Source organism: Penicillium maclennaniae, assembly GCF_028827695.1.
Source record: "Penicillium maclennaniae strain IBT 15551 chromosome Unknown utg000003l:1.0-5670915.0:1.0-5674809.0, whole genome shotgun sequence".
Classification (NCBI taxonomy): Eukaryota; Fungi; Ascomycota; class Eurotiomycetes; order Eurotiales; family Aspergillaceae; genus Penicillium; species Penicillium maclennaniae.
The window spans coordinates 1,318,712-1,334,324 of record NW_026623215.1 but is presented as its reverse complement, the minus strand read 5'-3'; the positions used below and the strand labels follow the sequence as shown (position 1 = coordinate 1,334,324).

The window sequence follows — 15,613 nt, the reverse complement described above, 5'->3', positions numbered from 1 at the left end:
CCGGGCAATTCCCACTTGACGGGACAGCATGGAAGACGTGGCCCTGAAGTTCCGGAGGCCGGAGGCTGGAGTCCTTCCGGGTTACTACGATAAAGATGATCTAGATCTATGATACTCTAGATTGAGTCTCTCAATACACCCCAAGGTAAGATCTCTACAGGAAACAAACGGTAAAGTAACCCACCGGAGCTCCGAAGTGGAGAGTCGTGACGCACATGGGGCCTCAGCACCTGAGGCAGCCAAGTTCACGTGCCCTCCCCACGTTTCTTACGTGGAGTGCATATGATACCGAGTCCTCGAGGAATAGATGACTACAGACTTGAAATGCGGTATAGAGAATTTTCGGGCATGAGTCTGAATATCGCCGTATAGGGATGTGCAGGGGGGTAACAGAACGTTCCCGTCGATATATTTCCGAGATTCCCAGATTTTTCCCCTCAGCGCTAAAATGGGTGCCCTGCATCCATTTGGTAGGCCCTGGGCCAACTGGTATTCTGTGTTCACGTCTTCATTCTTTAGTCTTGACCACACGAGATCCAGAGAAAGATGCCTAAGAAATGCATTTGTTTAGTAGTAGCAAGGTTCGCCTTGGTTGAAATGTCTTAGTTCGCACTGGGTGAACCACTAGTCGGGCTTCATCTAAACAAGTCAAGCCTCCAGTTTTTCTTATACCCGTCCGTCATGATACTGAGCTCTGTGCATCAAAGCATTTGTAAATGGCTCATACCACTCACCTTGTCACTGAGCCTCTGGTGGAGAGATACAGATCTTCCTCACGTGATAGATCTCGATCTAGACCGCATTCAGATGCTAGCTTGCACAGAGAGCGGGTGTCGCACCAGGCCTATCTTGTCTTGACCCAGTAAGGAGGGATGGATACGCCTACCCAAATGATTTTAGAGAGGCCAAAGTTCCTGATGGGGGCAACGTGCCGCGAATGACAGCCGCACAACACGGCAGGTGGGTTGAGAGCCCGGGCTAAGCGCGATAATTCTCATCGAGTGCTATCTTCAGCGAAGAATTTTGGTGGCCTTGTTTGCCCCTGTAGTCAATAACACACAGCTAGGTACTATAAAATCCCTTTCGTCCCATCCTGCTGAACGGAAGAAACTCTGCCGCCAATGGACCCAGTCTAGACAAAGCCGCGTGGTGGGTGGAGCAAGCACCAGATCACGATGCCTCGGGGCCAGCATAAGTGAGGAAGGGGTAATCGAAGAAAATTTTCCATCTAGAAGGTCACCCGTATCTATTACCCGAAGTCAAATGAGAATCCAACCGAGCAGAGAGACTGGTCGAGGCTATGGGCAGGCACGAAGCACGAAACCCGTAGGAAGGGGTGCCTTAGTCAGCCTGTTCGGAAACCTGCCTGGCCCGTCGCGGACGTCATCGTCCTTGATTTCTGCGGTTTTCACCGAGAAAGGCCCTTCCCACACAATATCCCCTTTCCTGATACTCTCGCGCTCTCTAGAAAACTTCCTCTCTTTTACCAGCGCATTGCTTGCAATCCTTCAACATGGCGGAATTTGTGCGGTCTCAGATCTTCGGTACCACCTTCGAGATTACCAGCCGGTTCGCCCTCGCCTGTTGCCCCGCCATCGGTGCTTTTGCTAAGATCTGCTTTTTAGGTATTCGGACCTCCAGCCGGTGGGCATGGGAGCCTTTGGGCTCGTTTGGTATGTTTTATTTACCAGTATCGCGTTGCGACGACCCTCCAGGCTAATGGGAATGTGCCACCGATAGCTCGGCGCGCGACCAATTGACCGGCCAGCCCGTGGCGGTCAAGAAGATCATGAAGCCCTTCAGCACGCCCGTTCTGTCTAAGCGAACCTACCGAGAGCTGAAGCTGCTCAAGCATCTTCGACATGAGAACGTGGGTCTTCCCCGCTATGCAAGGGCCTCAATTCCTGTGTACTGAATTCCCCGCTACAGATCATTAGCTTGAGCGACATCTTTATCTCCCCTCTCGAGGATATGTACGTTTCTTCAATTCCCCGCCGCAATTGTTTTGCGACCGCCCACTAATTTTTGTAGTTACTTTGTGACCGAGCTACTGGGCACAGATCTCCACCGCCTCTTGACTTCTCGCCCTCTCGAGAAGCAATTCATCCAGTACTTTCTTTACCAGATCTTGGTAAGCGCAACTCACAAAAGAGCGAACTTTATACATTTTTACTGACGATGCGCAGCGTGGATTGAAATATGTTCACTCCGCGGGTGTGGTCCACCGTGATTTGAAGCCCAGCAACATCCTAATCAATGAAAACTGCGACTTGAAAATCTGCGATTTCGGTCTGGCGCGTATTCAGGACCCGCAAATGACCGGCTATGTGTCAACACGATACTATCGGGCTCCCGAGATTATGCTCACGTGGCAAAAGTACGACGTGGAGGTGGATATCTGGAGTGCGGGCTGCATCTTCGCCGAGATGCTGGAGGGCAAGCCGCTTTTCCCCGGAAAGGACCACGTCAACCAATTTTCTATCATTACCGAGCTGTTGGGTACCCCTCCGGACGACGTGATCCAGACCATCTGCAGCGAAAACGTGAGCTTTGTTTCCCAGATTGCGAGTATAGGTTGGGCTAATCTCTTATGGATGTAGACTTTGCGATTCGTCAAGTCCCTCCCGAAGCGCGAGCGCCAATCCCTGGCCAACAAATTCAAGAATGCTGATGCGGATGGTACGTGATGCTCTGGGATGCCCATGATTTCTTATTTGTTGACAATCCACAGCGGTCGACCTTCTCGAGAAGATGCTTGTGTTCGATCCCAAGAAGCGAGTTCGCGCTGGTGAGGCGCTGGCCCACGAGTACCTCGCGCCCTACCACGACCCCACCGACGAACCGGTCGCCCAAGAGAAGTTCGACTGGTCCTTCAACGATGCTGATTTGCCCGTTGATACTTGGAAGATTATGATGTAGGTGCATCGCAGAGTCTCTTTTTGACCCTTCTGCTTACAATTCACCAGGTATTCCGAAATTCTCGACTTCCACAACATCGACCAGGGCAACGAGGCTGGACAGGCTCTGGTTCAGGGCCCAGTGCAGGGAAACTATCCCCAGTCTTTCGCATAGACTATTAATTTCAAGGCCTCCTAATGAGTAACATTTTTACCTTTGTTTTCGGTCCTCCATATGACGCGGGGCCCGAACCATATATCTATTGGGGAAATCTTCTGCAAACTTCGGCGTGTTTGTCTGTTTTGATCTTTTTTTAATCGTTGGAACCAATTGTCCATAGTTTCATCGGCGTCGTCAAGAGTAGGTTGGTGAGGCGAAATCATACGAACTTGAGCGGTGTTGCACTTGGTACTTGATAGTCATCATATAAAGCCCCCAAACTCGGACCATAGAAACCACTAAAAGACCGAGACGCGGGGCTCACACCGCCCGTAATCAACACGTGAGCGATAACATTATCAATCTCCCCTGTGAGATCGCAAGCCCCCCCCGATCGTGATCTTTCTATGACCTTACCTTCATGGGGACTGGAGCCTGCGGAGATCGTCCATGACCCTTGCATCGGCTCTGGCCCACCAATTTGACACTCCCCGCCTCACCCGATCGCCATGGCTGAACATAAACTCGACCCGATTGTGCTGGTGATTGATTTCCACCATGCACGGTATGTAGTACTTCCTAGCCTCTGTGCAAGACCAGCACATCTCTGCAATTAGACGAGACTGATTGAGTTATCCAGGGGTCCCGAGATCGAACACTGCATCGCCGACGAAGGTACAAACCCGGCTACCGAGAATGACTGGTCGTTGCTGCCGTTCATGGCCCTGTCCGACGGCGCGCATCTGTATGAACCCCCGTCGCGATCGCATATGAGCGCAGATAGACTGACTAGAATCGCGTCTTGTTCTAGTTCGACGGAGGAGTTCTCCTACTTCACGCTCCGTCGCAAGGAAACGTCCACAGACCTGGCTACCTCCCTATTCGGCATATCTTGCTCGCGCCAGCTCGATGCCAAGCTTTTGGTCAATCGCCCAGCAGATGTGACTAGGTCTACAGTGCAGAAGGCTGTTGTGGTGGTCACGGATAGTCCTCAGCGGGTGGGGCAATTGCGCGAGAAGCTTTCCGTGGTGACCTCGGCATGGTTTGCACAAAAGTATGTTCTAAAGTTCTGGGAGATATTTTTCTTCGTGAAGAAATATGATGTCTTCATCTGCCCACGGCGAGAGACTTGGTCAATTGAGGGCGAAAGTGGCTAACCTGAGACATGGATCTCCAGGGACTTTTCTGATATCGATATATTGAGGGTATGGTCATGCACGAGTATATGAATAGAGACCCAGTCGTCTAATGTGGCTCCTTCAGAAATTCCGCGAGGGTCTGGTCATCAGTCTGCAGAACGATGACCCGAGAGACCAGAATCTGGGTTAGTTCTACCAAGATGTGATTTCGTACGGCTTTCACTAATCTTCACACAGGACTTTCTCTCCGAGAAATGATCCATGAATTCAAGCACCAGACGCTGGTCCTGTTCAAGGGCTTACTGTTGCAGCCTAAGGTATGCAAAGTTTCAAGCATCCGTTCCAGTTACAGACTAATCGTTATAGATGCTCTTTTTTGGCACTCGCTGTGAACGGTTATGCATGATTCAATTCTCGCTCATCTCCTTAATACCAGGTCTCATCAACAGCCTGGAGGACTGTGCGGACCCGGCCTTCGACCGTTATGCACAGACCGTTGAGAAACCGACTTCGCTCAAGACGAGTGACCGCACCTCTTGTATGCCTGACCCGTGAGCGTAAATGAGAGGGTGATATACTGATGATTCTAGTATTGGCATATATGGGCCTACCATTGCAGATCTTTGGCAAGGTACGTACAGCCCATGCCCCTCGCGAAGAAGAAACAATGGCGAACATCTGACTTCAATTTAGGGAAGCATGTTCGGTCCTTATATCCCCTCTCCAACAACTGGATCTGCTAGCCGATGATGGCACAAAGTCGTACGTTGTGGGATCGACAAACTCCTTACTCCTGCAACAGAAGGATCGCTACAGCGACATATTAATCAACGTGAGTAACACAAGCTACAAATCTACGTGAACATCAGATTGACCAAGCCCTTTACAAACAGCTTGATGAAGATAGCATCAACATCTCATCACCAAGCCTGCGCACAGCTTTGGGTTTGTCTGTAGCTGACCGGCGCTGGATTGATCTGCTTACTCAAATCGTGAATGAAACATGGGACGAGGAGCACCCGTCACAACCCAAAACATTGGGCTTTATGGGCTCGGAAGAGTTTATCCGACTCCAATTCGAGGAGTACTTGTTGGCACTACTGTCTTCCATGAAGTATCACGAAGAACTCAATTCCATCACCTCCGGCGGTTCACCTCACCGAAGCAGAGCACAATTGCAAAACTTCAATATCGAGGGTGATCCTGCGCTTGATTTCAATCCTGAATTCCTCATACAATGGCAGAAGACGTCGAATTACGCTCTTTTCTCAAAACTCACATCGGACGCACTCCTTTTCTCTATTACTGAGCCGAAGCACCCAAGTGCTGGTGGCTTGACGATGGACGACATCCAGCGACGAGTGTCTCAGCAAGTCGCGGATCTTCACCTTGATGAACGAGTGCGTGAGGGCCGAGAGGCACTCAACCGCCATCTCAGCACCGGTCAAAAGAAAGTCAGCGCCGCATTCAATAGCTTCTGGTCCGATATTGAGTCTATGCGCGAAGCCCAACGCAAGCGTAACGAGGAAAAGGCTTTGACCTCGGCCTCCCAGCGTACCTCTATGGACCAGACCCCGGCCTCTCCGTCAGTCGCCTCTCCAGACTCTTCCACTGATGCCTCCGGTGCTTGGTTCGCACCCCGTCAAAAACCCTCTATTGATGTAGGCCAAGCACAAGCCACGGTCAGCGCAGCCAGCCAAAAGGCCAGCGCATACTTCAGCTCATGGGGATCATGGGCCAGCGAGAAGCGCCGCGAGTGGCAAGCAAGCGCAGCTCCTCCCCCAACCCAAACCCAGGCGTGGTCGCTTCTCCATCCACCCCGGCTTTGCCAGCAGTCACCGAGAAAGCAGAGTCTGACCGTGGCCGCCGCCGGTCCATGCAACGCCACAGCGAAGACGCGGAGGGTCTGTCGCGCAGCCTCAGCCGCCGAAAGAGATGGAGCAATATCATCTTACGCCGCGACAGTGGCGAGTTCAGCCTCCCCAGCTCGGGCTCAGAGGCCTCTGATGCTCCCTACCCGAAGTCTCCTCTGTCCCAAGGCTTCCCAGCATACGGAACGGAAGCGCAGAAGAAAGCAGACCTCGCACATCGGCCCGAGAAGTCATCTGAGACTTCCCATGATGCTGATGGATTCGGCGCGGTACCGCTCTCATCGGAGGGGCTCCGAGTAGACCTTAACCCAGAAGAGCGCGCGTCCCAGGCCGCGCACTCCCATACCGCTGAAATGCACTCGACCGAGGCTCCTGGGGAGGCTAATGAGGCCCCGGCAGCCAAGGGAACCAGTGCATAGTGATCACCGTGAGAACTACATATTAATCTTTTCATTATTACCTCTAGATACTTGGCATTCCAGCGAGGCACACCGGTTCGCAAATCGTTGCATTTGTTCATACTCATTATATTGTGTTTCGTGTGTGTATTTACATACCCAGGACTATCTATGCCAATATCCCTAAATCCATGTATATCTCAGACGATCAATTTTGTAGCTGGAGGAAAGTGGTAAAGATAATGAACGCGCTGCATTTTCGCGACGACGCATTCCAGATTGAAGTACTAGAGCTGCACAAGTATACTGTCGGGCACCCGTGGACCAGTCACCCCTGCTGAAACTGCGATCTTCAGAAAGAGAAAATTGACGAGATTACCGGGTTATCATTGATCTGTCATCTCAACGCTATGATGAAAGATGGACTTTAAATAAACATAATGCGACGATCTTGTGCTCCGGGCTCCCTATCATCCCAAGCCATAGCCAAAGCTCCCCAGTCCATGTCAAGCTTTACCCGCGGCCTCTCTCTGCCTGTGGCAGAAAATTGAGGGACAGGATAGAAGGACTAGTGAAAACGAGCAAGGCGGAAACGAGAAAAAGAAATGAAGAAAGGACTCAAGCAAGAGGATGTGATGATGCGATGAGAGTTGAAGAGAAGGAGTGGGAGGTAGTTTTAAGCAATGTAGGCAATTTCGTCCCCGTCTAGACGCTCGATGTAGTCCTTCTCCATGAGGGCTTCAATGTTCTTCTTGATGTCGGGAACCTTGGGTGGGAAGCGGGCCTTAACCTGCTGGATGACTTCCTGCACGAGTTGGACGTGCTTCATCTTCTTACGGGACTTCATGATGCGGACGATAGCAGACTGGTAGGAAAGGTCAGGAAATTACGACCGTCGGGAGTGGGAAGGGAGACAAACCTGGAGCAACAGCTTCCGGTCCTCTTCTATCGTTTTGTGCGTATCGTCCGATTCTACCTTCTGCTCGGACTTGATTTGAATGTTAAGGTTGACCTTGACCTTTTTGTTCTTGAAGTTGTAGTTCAGACTGAATGAGGTGGAGGGCTCAGGCTTGCCGCCCTCAGGATTTGGCAGGAGCACCTTCGCCTTCATGAGGATGGCAAGATTGGGGTCCAAGATTTCAGGAGCAAGGTTGGTGGCCTTCTGGATATCAGAATATCCCAGTGTGTCGGTCTCATTAAACAAAAGCAAGATGCCCATCTGGAACGTCGATACTTGGAATGTATATGGCACCTTGGTGTTTCTAATGTAATTTGCCTTCACTTCACCCTTGCACAGCTGCCACAGCCATGTTAGCTTACGGCCACTATGCTTGTCAAAGTAGAACTTCTGGAAGCGTTCGGCGGTCTTGTTGATCTCTGGCGGGGCGGTGAAATTAGTGGTTGGTGGGTTGAGAGGCCACATTCCAGTGCCAAGAATTTGGAAGTGTGCATCGACCATTCTCTTCCGGTCATCATCATCGAGGACTTTATCTTGGTAGTCCTTGTAGTTGGCATTGAGGTCCTTCGAGATCTGGATATCCTGGAACATGCGCTGCAGCTTATTGGTATATTCGAAACCGCAAGCCTCCTTCAACTTGCTGATCATTGAAGTCTCCGCATCGTCGGACACTGAGCTGACATGCACCAGTCGCTTCGCAAGCATCTTTGAGTAAAACTTTTGGAAAACGTCCTTGTCCTCAATATACTTGAAGACAGTCATGATCTGCACCAACATCTCCTCGAGCTCGGACTCTTCAGCAGCCTTGGAACCCTTCTTGAGCAAAGAATCGGTATATTTTGCTAAAGCTCAGGAGACTTAGTGGTGGTTGTCTTGCAGATGCGATTACGGTTGACGAACTCGCGACAGGCGTTGTCGAGAGAACGCACAAACTCAGACTCGCCATTGAAAGCATCGTCGACAAGGTTCTGGTACCGAGTGTGGACCTGGAGCAGGGCATCAACGTACAGCTTGGGCTCGAAGTTTTCGCCTTCGGATGCAACTTTCTCAACGGCAGCCAGACCGGCCCTCCTCACGTGGTTCTCAAAAGTGGTACGCAATGGATCCAGCCCTTCCTTGATACGCGACAGGAGTCGGTACATGCGCGCAAGGTCCTCCTGACGCTCATTATCCAGTAAAACTTGGAACTCATCACGAAGCAGGGTGGAGTGGGCCGTGACGAGAACATCCAGACAAGTATCCGTAAGGCTTTTGGTGACGTCCGGGTGAAGATACAGACCCACACGAGCTTTCTCCTCGTCGAGTCGAGCCTCTGCCTTCTTCATGTACTCCACCACACTGTTCTCTGCCACAAATTGCCGGGACTCATTTTCGTAGTATGTCTTGGTGGCGATAATGAACGGTCGCTGGAAGTACTGGCGGTAAACCTCCAATGTCGACTTCTTGCTATCATTCTCATCCAAGCCCAACGACACGAAGGAATCGACGATGCTCTTGATCTGAGACTGCTCGATGGTTTCGCCATTCCGTTGTTTTTCAACCAAATTCAGCACCGCGTCCATCACCTTGCCATGGACGTTCTCGAAGAAGTCGTCTTTCCATTTCACAAGGTGGAGAGTGTAGACATCATAAACGTTTTTCTTGCCCTCGTCAATCTCGCGCTTGACCCAATGACGATTGAGATAACTGAAAAGGTGGTTCACGTATTTGGCGGCGGTGGTGTAACGGGTCCACTCGCGAATGTAGAATGCTAGTAGAGCTTCGTCCGTATGACCCTGGGATTCCTTGTGTACCGCACTCAGATGGCGTGAGAGGTATTCACCCAGTAACTTATAAAGTTCCTCGCCGAGTAGGTGCGCTGAAGATATATGATCTCTGATTAGTTTGCCATTCTGCTCGGTGGAAATGCGTTCATTTGGAAACGAAAACAGTGTTCCAGTAGGGGACGCAGAGAGAGACGAACCTCCGCGGTGAGCTTGCAGGCCTTGGTTGCTGGCGACGGCCTTTTGTGACGTGCAGAAGTTGTGGACGGCCCTATAGATGAGCTATAAGCGGATGAGCGACACATGGTCGGAGGTCAAACAAACGTGTAAAGAGCCATATACTACAATCGAGAGCAAATGTCAGTTCTAGTGTATCTTGGAGGAAAAGCGGGTTTCAGGTGCAGCCGCTGTCATTCGTCACTCACAGTCTTCATGTCAACTCCCTCGTCAAGCTTCAGCATGACGCTATCTATACCCGACTCCAAGAAAGACCATCTGCGCTGGCGTCAGTCCATGTGCCCAAGATTTATCCGTCTGACGACTCACGTTTCTGTCAGGTCGTCCTTGTGAGGAGTCTGCGGGACTGCAGGCGGCATGATGTCAAGGGGCAAATTGAGTAAGGCGAGAAGGGAAGGGGTAGGATTTTCTAGCCCAAGATACACGACGATCAGCGAATTTCGTTAAAGAAAGAGGACCATCCTCGCTACTACCAAAGGTCACGTACTTCCGCGATTCTCCTAGGCTGGAGATAAGTGCGCCACAAGTCACGCCCAGAGATAGGCAGTGAAACACCCGTGTGTCAGTGGGAAAGGAGCAATCTGGGAAGAAAAACACACGAGAAGACGATGCTGAGAAGAGGAGAAGCAACAGTGAAGAGGTCAAGCAGATGTGGCGGCAAGATGAGGCTGAGAGAAGGGTGAGCGTGGGGATAGCCGATTGCAGAAAGCGGTGAGGGCAGCCAACTTGTCGAGCATGTCGCGTTATACAGAATTTCCTTGAAACTTTTATTTGTTTGATTGTTCGCCTGTGAATCTTGCTAATAGTTTGAGCTACCTCTCAGGCTCTGTTCGTTAAGTCACATTCGTAAGGCTGACAAAGTATGCTTTAATATGGTTACTCTTCATATACCTCCCAGTTCATTCACCTTCCCACAAAGTCATGCATCCCTGGCATCTCTTAAAACAAGCATCAAGGTAAAGACCGCTTCAAGAGTTCGTTGCTGATAGACATTGATTTCCAATCAGGCATGGGGTGTTTGGGCCACTCTTGCGTACCAGATCTTGAGAGGCATCTAGATCCAGAATGACGTCATTGCGTCTGTGATGTCGTGCGAGTCCCGCTGTACACTCTCAACGTGCTCTCAACAACAATGGCCTTCACTGCGGCAGATAAAATCCAAGTGACATGTCGACAAATTCCTTCATGGCATCGAATTCCAAACACTTCAATTCAATCAAAGCCCCTCATGGTATACCACGACGCCTTCAACGCCACAGCCGCGGAGCTCACGCGCCGCCTAAGATCAATTGGGGTAGTCATTCCCAAATGGACTTATACCATGTATAGCGAGACCCACTTCCACTCCACCACGCACGAGGTTCTAGGGGCCGTTGCAGGACGCGCACGCCTGTGCTTTGGAGGTGAAGATAACCCCGGGCGTTACGAGCCGACGGTTCATCGCGGTGACTTGATCATCGTGCCTGCTGGAGTGGGGCACCGACTGCTGGCAGACGAGGGAGATGTGCCGTTCAAAATGGTTGGGTCATACCCTCCGCAAAGAGAGTGGGACATGTGCTATGGACGGCCGGGAGAAGAAGCAAAAGTGCAGGGCATCCAGAAATTGGAGTGGTTCCACCAAGACCCTCTGTATGGGGAAGATGGCCCTGCTCTGCACGTGTAGCAATTGGTCTATAGACCCGCATTCGACTCCGCAAAGAGGAGTGTATACATTTGCAAATCGAGAATGATAAGTATTCCCGAAAGGGAGCAGTCCCACTGTTATCATCGTTGCACTCTCTCGACGAGTCTGTAGAGTTGTTAGTCGGGTTCAATAGTACTTTATTCATGCATTATGACTCACCTTAGAACACTGATCGCGAATGTCATGAGCCAGCCGAGGAGGGCAACCAAGAGCACAGATGCCAGGGCCTTTTGTCGCGCACAGATGGCGTTATTCTGAGGGCTTATTTGGTAGTTGATATCTGCTTCGGTGCAGGACCCCGTCACATTCGACAAGGAGTCGAAGGCTAGGCTAAGATTGGCGGAGTCGAAGACAATGAAGAACAAGTCGAGCAGAATTAGCCGAGCTTTGGCTGAGGGGGATCGGAGTCCCAGTGGCTTCGAGGTATACTCATCAAATGTGATGTAGAGAAGGTACACCAGGGCCACGGCGTCGACAATGATTGCCATAAGCGCTGACGGACCTTCACTATGTCGCCCCTTAGCCATATGCTGAATTGATCCACCAAGAGCCAGGGCCGAGAGTGAAAAGCTCCAAACTGTCATGCGCAGAATCAACGGCACAATAGGGCTTCTAAGCAACTGGTTGTGGAAGCGTTTGAACCAGACTTCCCGGCGTCCATTGTTGTGTAATGGGTACTCCGGACTATCCCCTTCAAGAAGCTTGCCTCGCCATGGCCCCGAGTAATCTCCAAGATTATCGTTCATCCATTCTGGCGTAACCTCTTTGATCTCCCCATTAGGTTCTCGTGGATACTGGATGGCGCGCGAAAATGTTTTCCAGCGGGATTCACGGGTCTGCGAAGGTGATTGACTCTCATCGAAGAGAGAATATTCTTGCCGGGAGGTTGCATGAGGAGAATGATTATGTTGAGCTACGCGTGCATCGTTCGGTTGGGAGGGTAAGAGGTGATCACTAGCTTGAGCTTCTTCTCCGTCATCCACCACTTCGACCGATCGAATCCAAGCTATCAAAAGTGTCAGCGACAAATTGACTCCTAGTACACAGGTTTTCCGCATACCGGGCAGCGTCCTTAGAGAAAAATGCTGCGATCTGGCGGGCTCTTCATGTGGCTGGCCATCTGTTGTTCGTTTCGCTGTGGCTGGTGAGTCGAATGGTGTGTTGCGGAGGGCGCCGGCTTGGGTGTTCACAGTCAATCGATTTGAGTGTAGATTCGACGATCCAAAGCCCGAGGGCACCTTTTCAGAGAGGGTCTCATCGAAAATTCGCCCTTTACCGCTATCGGGCTGGAAGCTATTCGTCGCATCCATGGCAAGCAAGGGAATTAGACGCTGGCTGTAGGACTCGACCCGAGATGCGCATCGATCAGGAAGGGAGATCTGGGAGGACTGAGGGCCAGTCAAGAGCCCAATTCCAGGCACGAAGCAAGTACACCCGAAATTGACGAGTCAAGAGCAGGACGTGGAGAGAAGAGATGATGGATCCAAGATTATGTCCGATCCAAAACGAGGTTCGTCCAGGCGCGGAATGACGTCTCCCCCTGCTTACCATTTCTCCCCGTGCTCCAACCTGTGCCTCTCTTTCGATAAACCCTACAACAATCGGTACTTTGGGGCTCCCAGGTTCCATGCTGCGCATTTCACATTCAATCTTCTATCCTTTGTGATAGTCAGTCTTTTCAAACTCGTCTCTCCCGGACCCCCGCGGCCATGCGCCTTTTCCTGATCCCAATCTCGACTCGACGGGCGTTAATCTACGCTCGCCCTCTCCGAAAAGACGTCCCAAAAGAGCTATCACTACTCGATCGAGCTACAAGCAAGGCGGCTCAGACCTGGGCAAGCTGGGAAGAAGCCGAATCGGGCTGGAAGAAGTACCTGGTGACATGGGGCAATCGAGTCCAGCAGCGAATTCCCTTCGAAGAATGGGGTCTCAAAAGTATACCATCTCTGGCTTCACAGAAGCGTATTGATGAAGATCATGGCAAGAAGAGGATCGAAGTGCTCTTCCCAGGCAATTCCGTGCGACTGGAGAAGATTCCAACTATATTGCGCGCTATCGCTACAGACCGACAAGAATTCCATCGAAAAAAGATGCTGTGGAGTTTCGGGTTTGCTCCTGTCACAGCGCCTCTGGGTCTAATTCCAGTGTATGTTCTTGCGGCATTGTTAAGCTCTTCGCTTCATCTACTAACGAGGATTTTACAGGGTCCCTAACATTCCATTCTTCTACCTGGTTTATCGAGGCTGGTCGCATTGGCGAGGTTAGTCAATATTGACACTGGAGTCAGCTTGAGACGCTAATGATCAATTGCCAGCTTTAAATGGCTCGCGACACCTTGAATTTCTGGTAGAGAAGGATCTTCTGAAGCCTACTTCCCTGCCGGCTTTAGAGCAGCTTTACGCCAAACGGGCATCTCGCACACTGGATAATGCCCCAATTGATACCCCAGCTTCCGGAATGGTCGATCTTTTCGAACAGAGCGAGGACCGCGTGCTCTTAAAGATGTCCGATGCCAAGAAGCTTGCCACGATACTGGATGCTCCGGAGCTGGCGTTGGAGGCCGAGCGGGCCATCGTCCAGGTCAGTGAGCAGCTAAAAGCTCAAAAAGAGAAAGAAAAGGAAGCGAAGTCAGACGAAAAGAAGAACTTATAGGTCTTCGTGATTTTGATGGAGAATGCTGATGGAATGTATTCGACTGCAACGACTCACTCAACAATTGATGTACCATATCTTGATATGCTGGCAGATCCATTCTCAATAGAGCCCTGTAATCGATGGAATTAGACTGGTTGTGTAATGATGTGAAGTACACGACATGGGGTAAACAACGATGACCTCAGGTCCCCTGAAAGCGGACAGCGGGTAAATCCGACCTCGCCCAACTCTCCATCCTCTCCACCTTCATCACAACCCCCCAATCCCACCATGTCTGCCAAAAAAATCGAGCAATGGAAGATCGAGCGCTACTGGGAAATCTTTGCCTCGCTATCAAACGGTCATCAGCACCTAAACAGCTCACAAGCCGCTTCCGTGCTGCGCAACAGTCGACTCCGTGATGATCAACTTGAGAAGGTCTGGGACATTGCGGATGTCGACGGCGATGGCGAGCTTGATTTCGAAGAATTCTGCGTCGCCATGCGCTTGGTATTCGATCTCGTCAATGGCGTATGTACAACCTTCCAAATACTGAATTGATCCAAGATCGGGGGCCTGACGTGGCGGAACATAGGAACTACAAGACGTTCCGGCCGTCTTGCCAGACTGGCTGGTCCCCGAATCAAAGTCACATCTCGTTCACGCGACGCGCGCATTGAGCGGGGGTTCGAGAAATTCGAGCGGATAGAAGATGAGGACGATAGCCTCGGACTGAAGGACGGCTTCGATTGGTACATGAAGCCCGCCGATAAGTCCAAGTACGAAGAAATCTATAGCTCTAGCCGCGACCATCGTGGCCAGATTACCTGTCAGTCCCCTCGCATAGTGAATATTCGTGAATCTGAAGCAAGCCGCTAACGTTCGAGCCTCAGTCCAATCCCTACAACCCCTCTACGACTCCCTCGACGTTCCCGACACCGACATCAGCTCCGCATGGAACCTGGTTAACCCCTCTGCCGGCCAGGCTATCAACAAGGACGCCACGCTTGCATTCCTGCACATCCTCAACTACCGCCACGAAGGCTTCCGCATCCCGCGCACCATCCCTGCATCGCTACGTTCCTCATTCGAGAGTAATAAGATCGATTACCAAATTGATAACGCACCCGCACAGCGCTACGGTGCCGATGGAAATCAAGAGACACGGACTGGCCGCAAGGCCAAGTTTGGCGATACATATCTGAGCCGCCTGGGGGTTGGCGGCAAAGGCTCATATCAGCCCAAAGGAACTGATTTCGGCGAAACAATCCAAGATGAAGAATGGGAGAAGGTTCGTCTGCGCCGGGAGCTGGTAGAGATTGAGGCAAAGCTTCATTCTGCAAGAGAGGCTTCGGAGAACCGGCGGGATAGACCACGCAACGATGGTCGTCCGAACTGGGTTCTCATTAAGAAGGAGACGCTGCAGTTGTTGGAATATAAGGAGCGGGAACTTCGTGAATTGCGCGAAGGTGTGGGTCGTTCGAAGGATGGACAAGACCTGGAGCGCGCGAGGGAGGACGTTAAGACCGTGGGCGATCAAGTTGAGGGGTTGAAGAGTCATCTAGCCCAGCGCAAGGGTGTTCTTGCGGACTTGCGTGCAGAAATTGAAGAGGGACGGGCTCGACGGTGAGCGCAGACGTTGATTGTCTGTTGAATTTATCCTCTGTCCTTTTGTACAGCCATGTCCCTAGCACGGAGCTCGCAGGCGCACAATGGATCTTGTTTCTTGCATTGACTGTCATGTATTTCTAGCAAATTATCATCGACGTATTGTACAATTCAGGTATCTTAACTGCTCGACGCCCAGAGAGCCCAAGACAAGCAACTCCACCCAGAACCTCTGGCTCGCCCATGGGATGGTTGAACTATTCC

The 15,613-nt window shown here is 51.2% G+C and overlaps 7 protein-coding genes across 7 annotated transcripts; 5 read left to right on the top strand and 2 right to left on the bottom strand.

Annotated features, from left to right (window-relative positions):
* Window positions 1–1,513: 1,513 nt before the first annotated feature.
* sakA (mitogen-activated protein kinase HOG1) lies at window positions 1,514–3,072 on the top strand (the record flags this gene model as incomplete). Its single annotated transcript, XM_056964271.1, has 9 exons — window positions 1,514–1,569; window positions 1,626–1,673; window positions 1,741–1,870; window positions 1,930–1,973; window positions 2,032–2,131; window positions 2,187–2,543; window positions 2,601–2,679; window positions 2,732–2,915; window positions 2,967–3,072. The coding sequence occupies 9 exons, from the start codon at window positions 1,514–1,516 to the stop codon at window positions 3,070–3,072; spliced, it is 1,104 nt and encodes a 367-aa protein (XP_056824224.1).
* A 494-nt stretch (window positions 3,073–3,566) lies between these two features.
* Window positions 3,567–6,486, top strand: N7477_002607 (uncharacterized protein; the record flags this gene model as incomplete). The annotated part of the gene is made up of 11 exons (XM_056964270.1): window positions 3,567–3,622; window positions 3,698–3,802; window positions 3,869–4,111; window positions 4,235–4,262; window positions 4,321–4,381; window positions 4,434–4,513; window positions 4,563–4,747; window positions 4,787–4,831; window positions 4,890–5,028; window positions 5,066–5,826; window positions 5,889–6,486. The coding sequence occupies 11 exons, from the start codon at window positions 3,567–3,569 to the stop codon at window positions 6,484–6,486; spliced, it is 2,301 nt and encodes a 766-aa protein (XP_056824223.1).
* A 655-nt stretch (window positions 6,487–7,141) lies between these two features.
* On the bottom strand, window positions 7,142–9,782 carry culA (cullin culA; the record flags this gene model as incomplete). Its single annotated transcript, XM_056964269.1, has 6 exons — window positions 7,142–7,330; window positions 7,385–8,265; window positions 8,313–9,457; window positions 9,511–9,527; window positions 9,612–9,681; window positions 9,733–9,782. 6 exons carry the CDS (start codon window positions 9,780–9,782, stop codon window positions 7,142–7,144), a joined length of 2,352 nt encoding a protein of 783 aa, XP_056824222.1.
* A 773-nt stretch (window positions 9,783–10,555) lies between these two features.
* On the top strand, window positions 10,556–11,086 carry N7477_002605 (cupin domain-containing protein; the record flags this gene model as incomplete). Its single annotated transcript, XM_056964268.1, has 1 exon — window positions 10,556–11,086. The coding sequence occupies one exon, from the start codon at window positions 10,556–10,558 to the stop codon at window positions 11,084–11,086; it is 531 nt and encodes a 176-aa protein (XP_056824221.1).
* A 101-nt stretch (window positions 11,087–11,187) lies between these two features.
* On the bottom strand, window positions 11,188–12,417 carry N7477_002604 (phospholipase D regulator; the record flags this gene model as incomplete). Its single annotated transcript, XM_056964267.1, has 3 exons — window positions 11,188–11,212; window positions 11,267–12,113; window positions 12,168–12,417. The coding sequence occupies 3 exons, from the start codon at window positions 12,415–12,417 to the stop codon at window positions 11,188–11,190; spliced, it is 1,122 nt and encodes a 373-aa protein (XP_056824220.1).
* Window positions 12,418–12,816: 399 nt separating this feature from the next.
* On the top strand, window positions 12,817–13,759 carry N7477_002603 (mitochondrial K+-H+ exchange-related family protein; the record flags this gene model as incomplete). Its single annotated transcript, XM_056964266.1, has 3 exons — window positions 12,817–13,253; window positions 13,312–13,367; window positions 13,422–13,759. The coding sequence occupies 3 exons, from the start codon at window positions 12,817–12,819 to the stop codon at window positions 13,757–13,759; spliced, it is 831 nt and encodes a 276-aa protein (XP_056824219.1).
* A 273-nt stretch (window positions 13,760–14,032) lies between these two features.
* end3 (cytoskeletal adaptor protein SagA) lies at window positions 14,033–15,371 on the top strand (the record flags this gene model as incomplete). The annotated part of the gene is made up of 3 exons (XM_056964265.1): window positions 14,033–14,272; window positions 14,309–14,570; window positions 14,635–15,371. The coding sequence occupies 3 exons, from the start codon at window positions 14,033–14,035 to the stop codon at window positions 15,369–15,371; spliced, it is 1,239 nt and encodes a 412-aa protein (XP_056824218.1).
* Window positions 15,372–15,613: the final 242 nt, after the last annotated feature.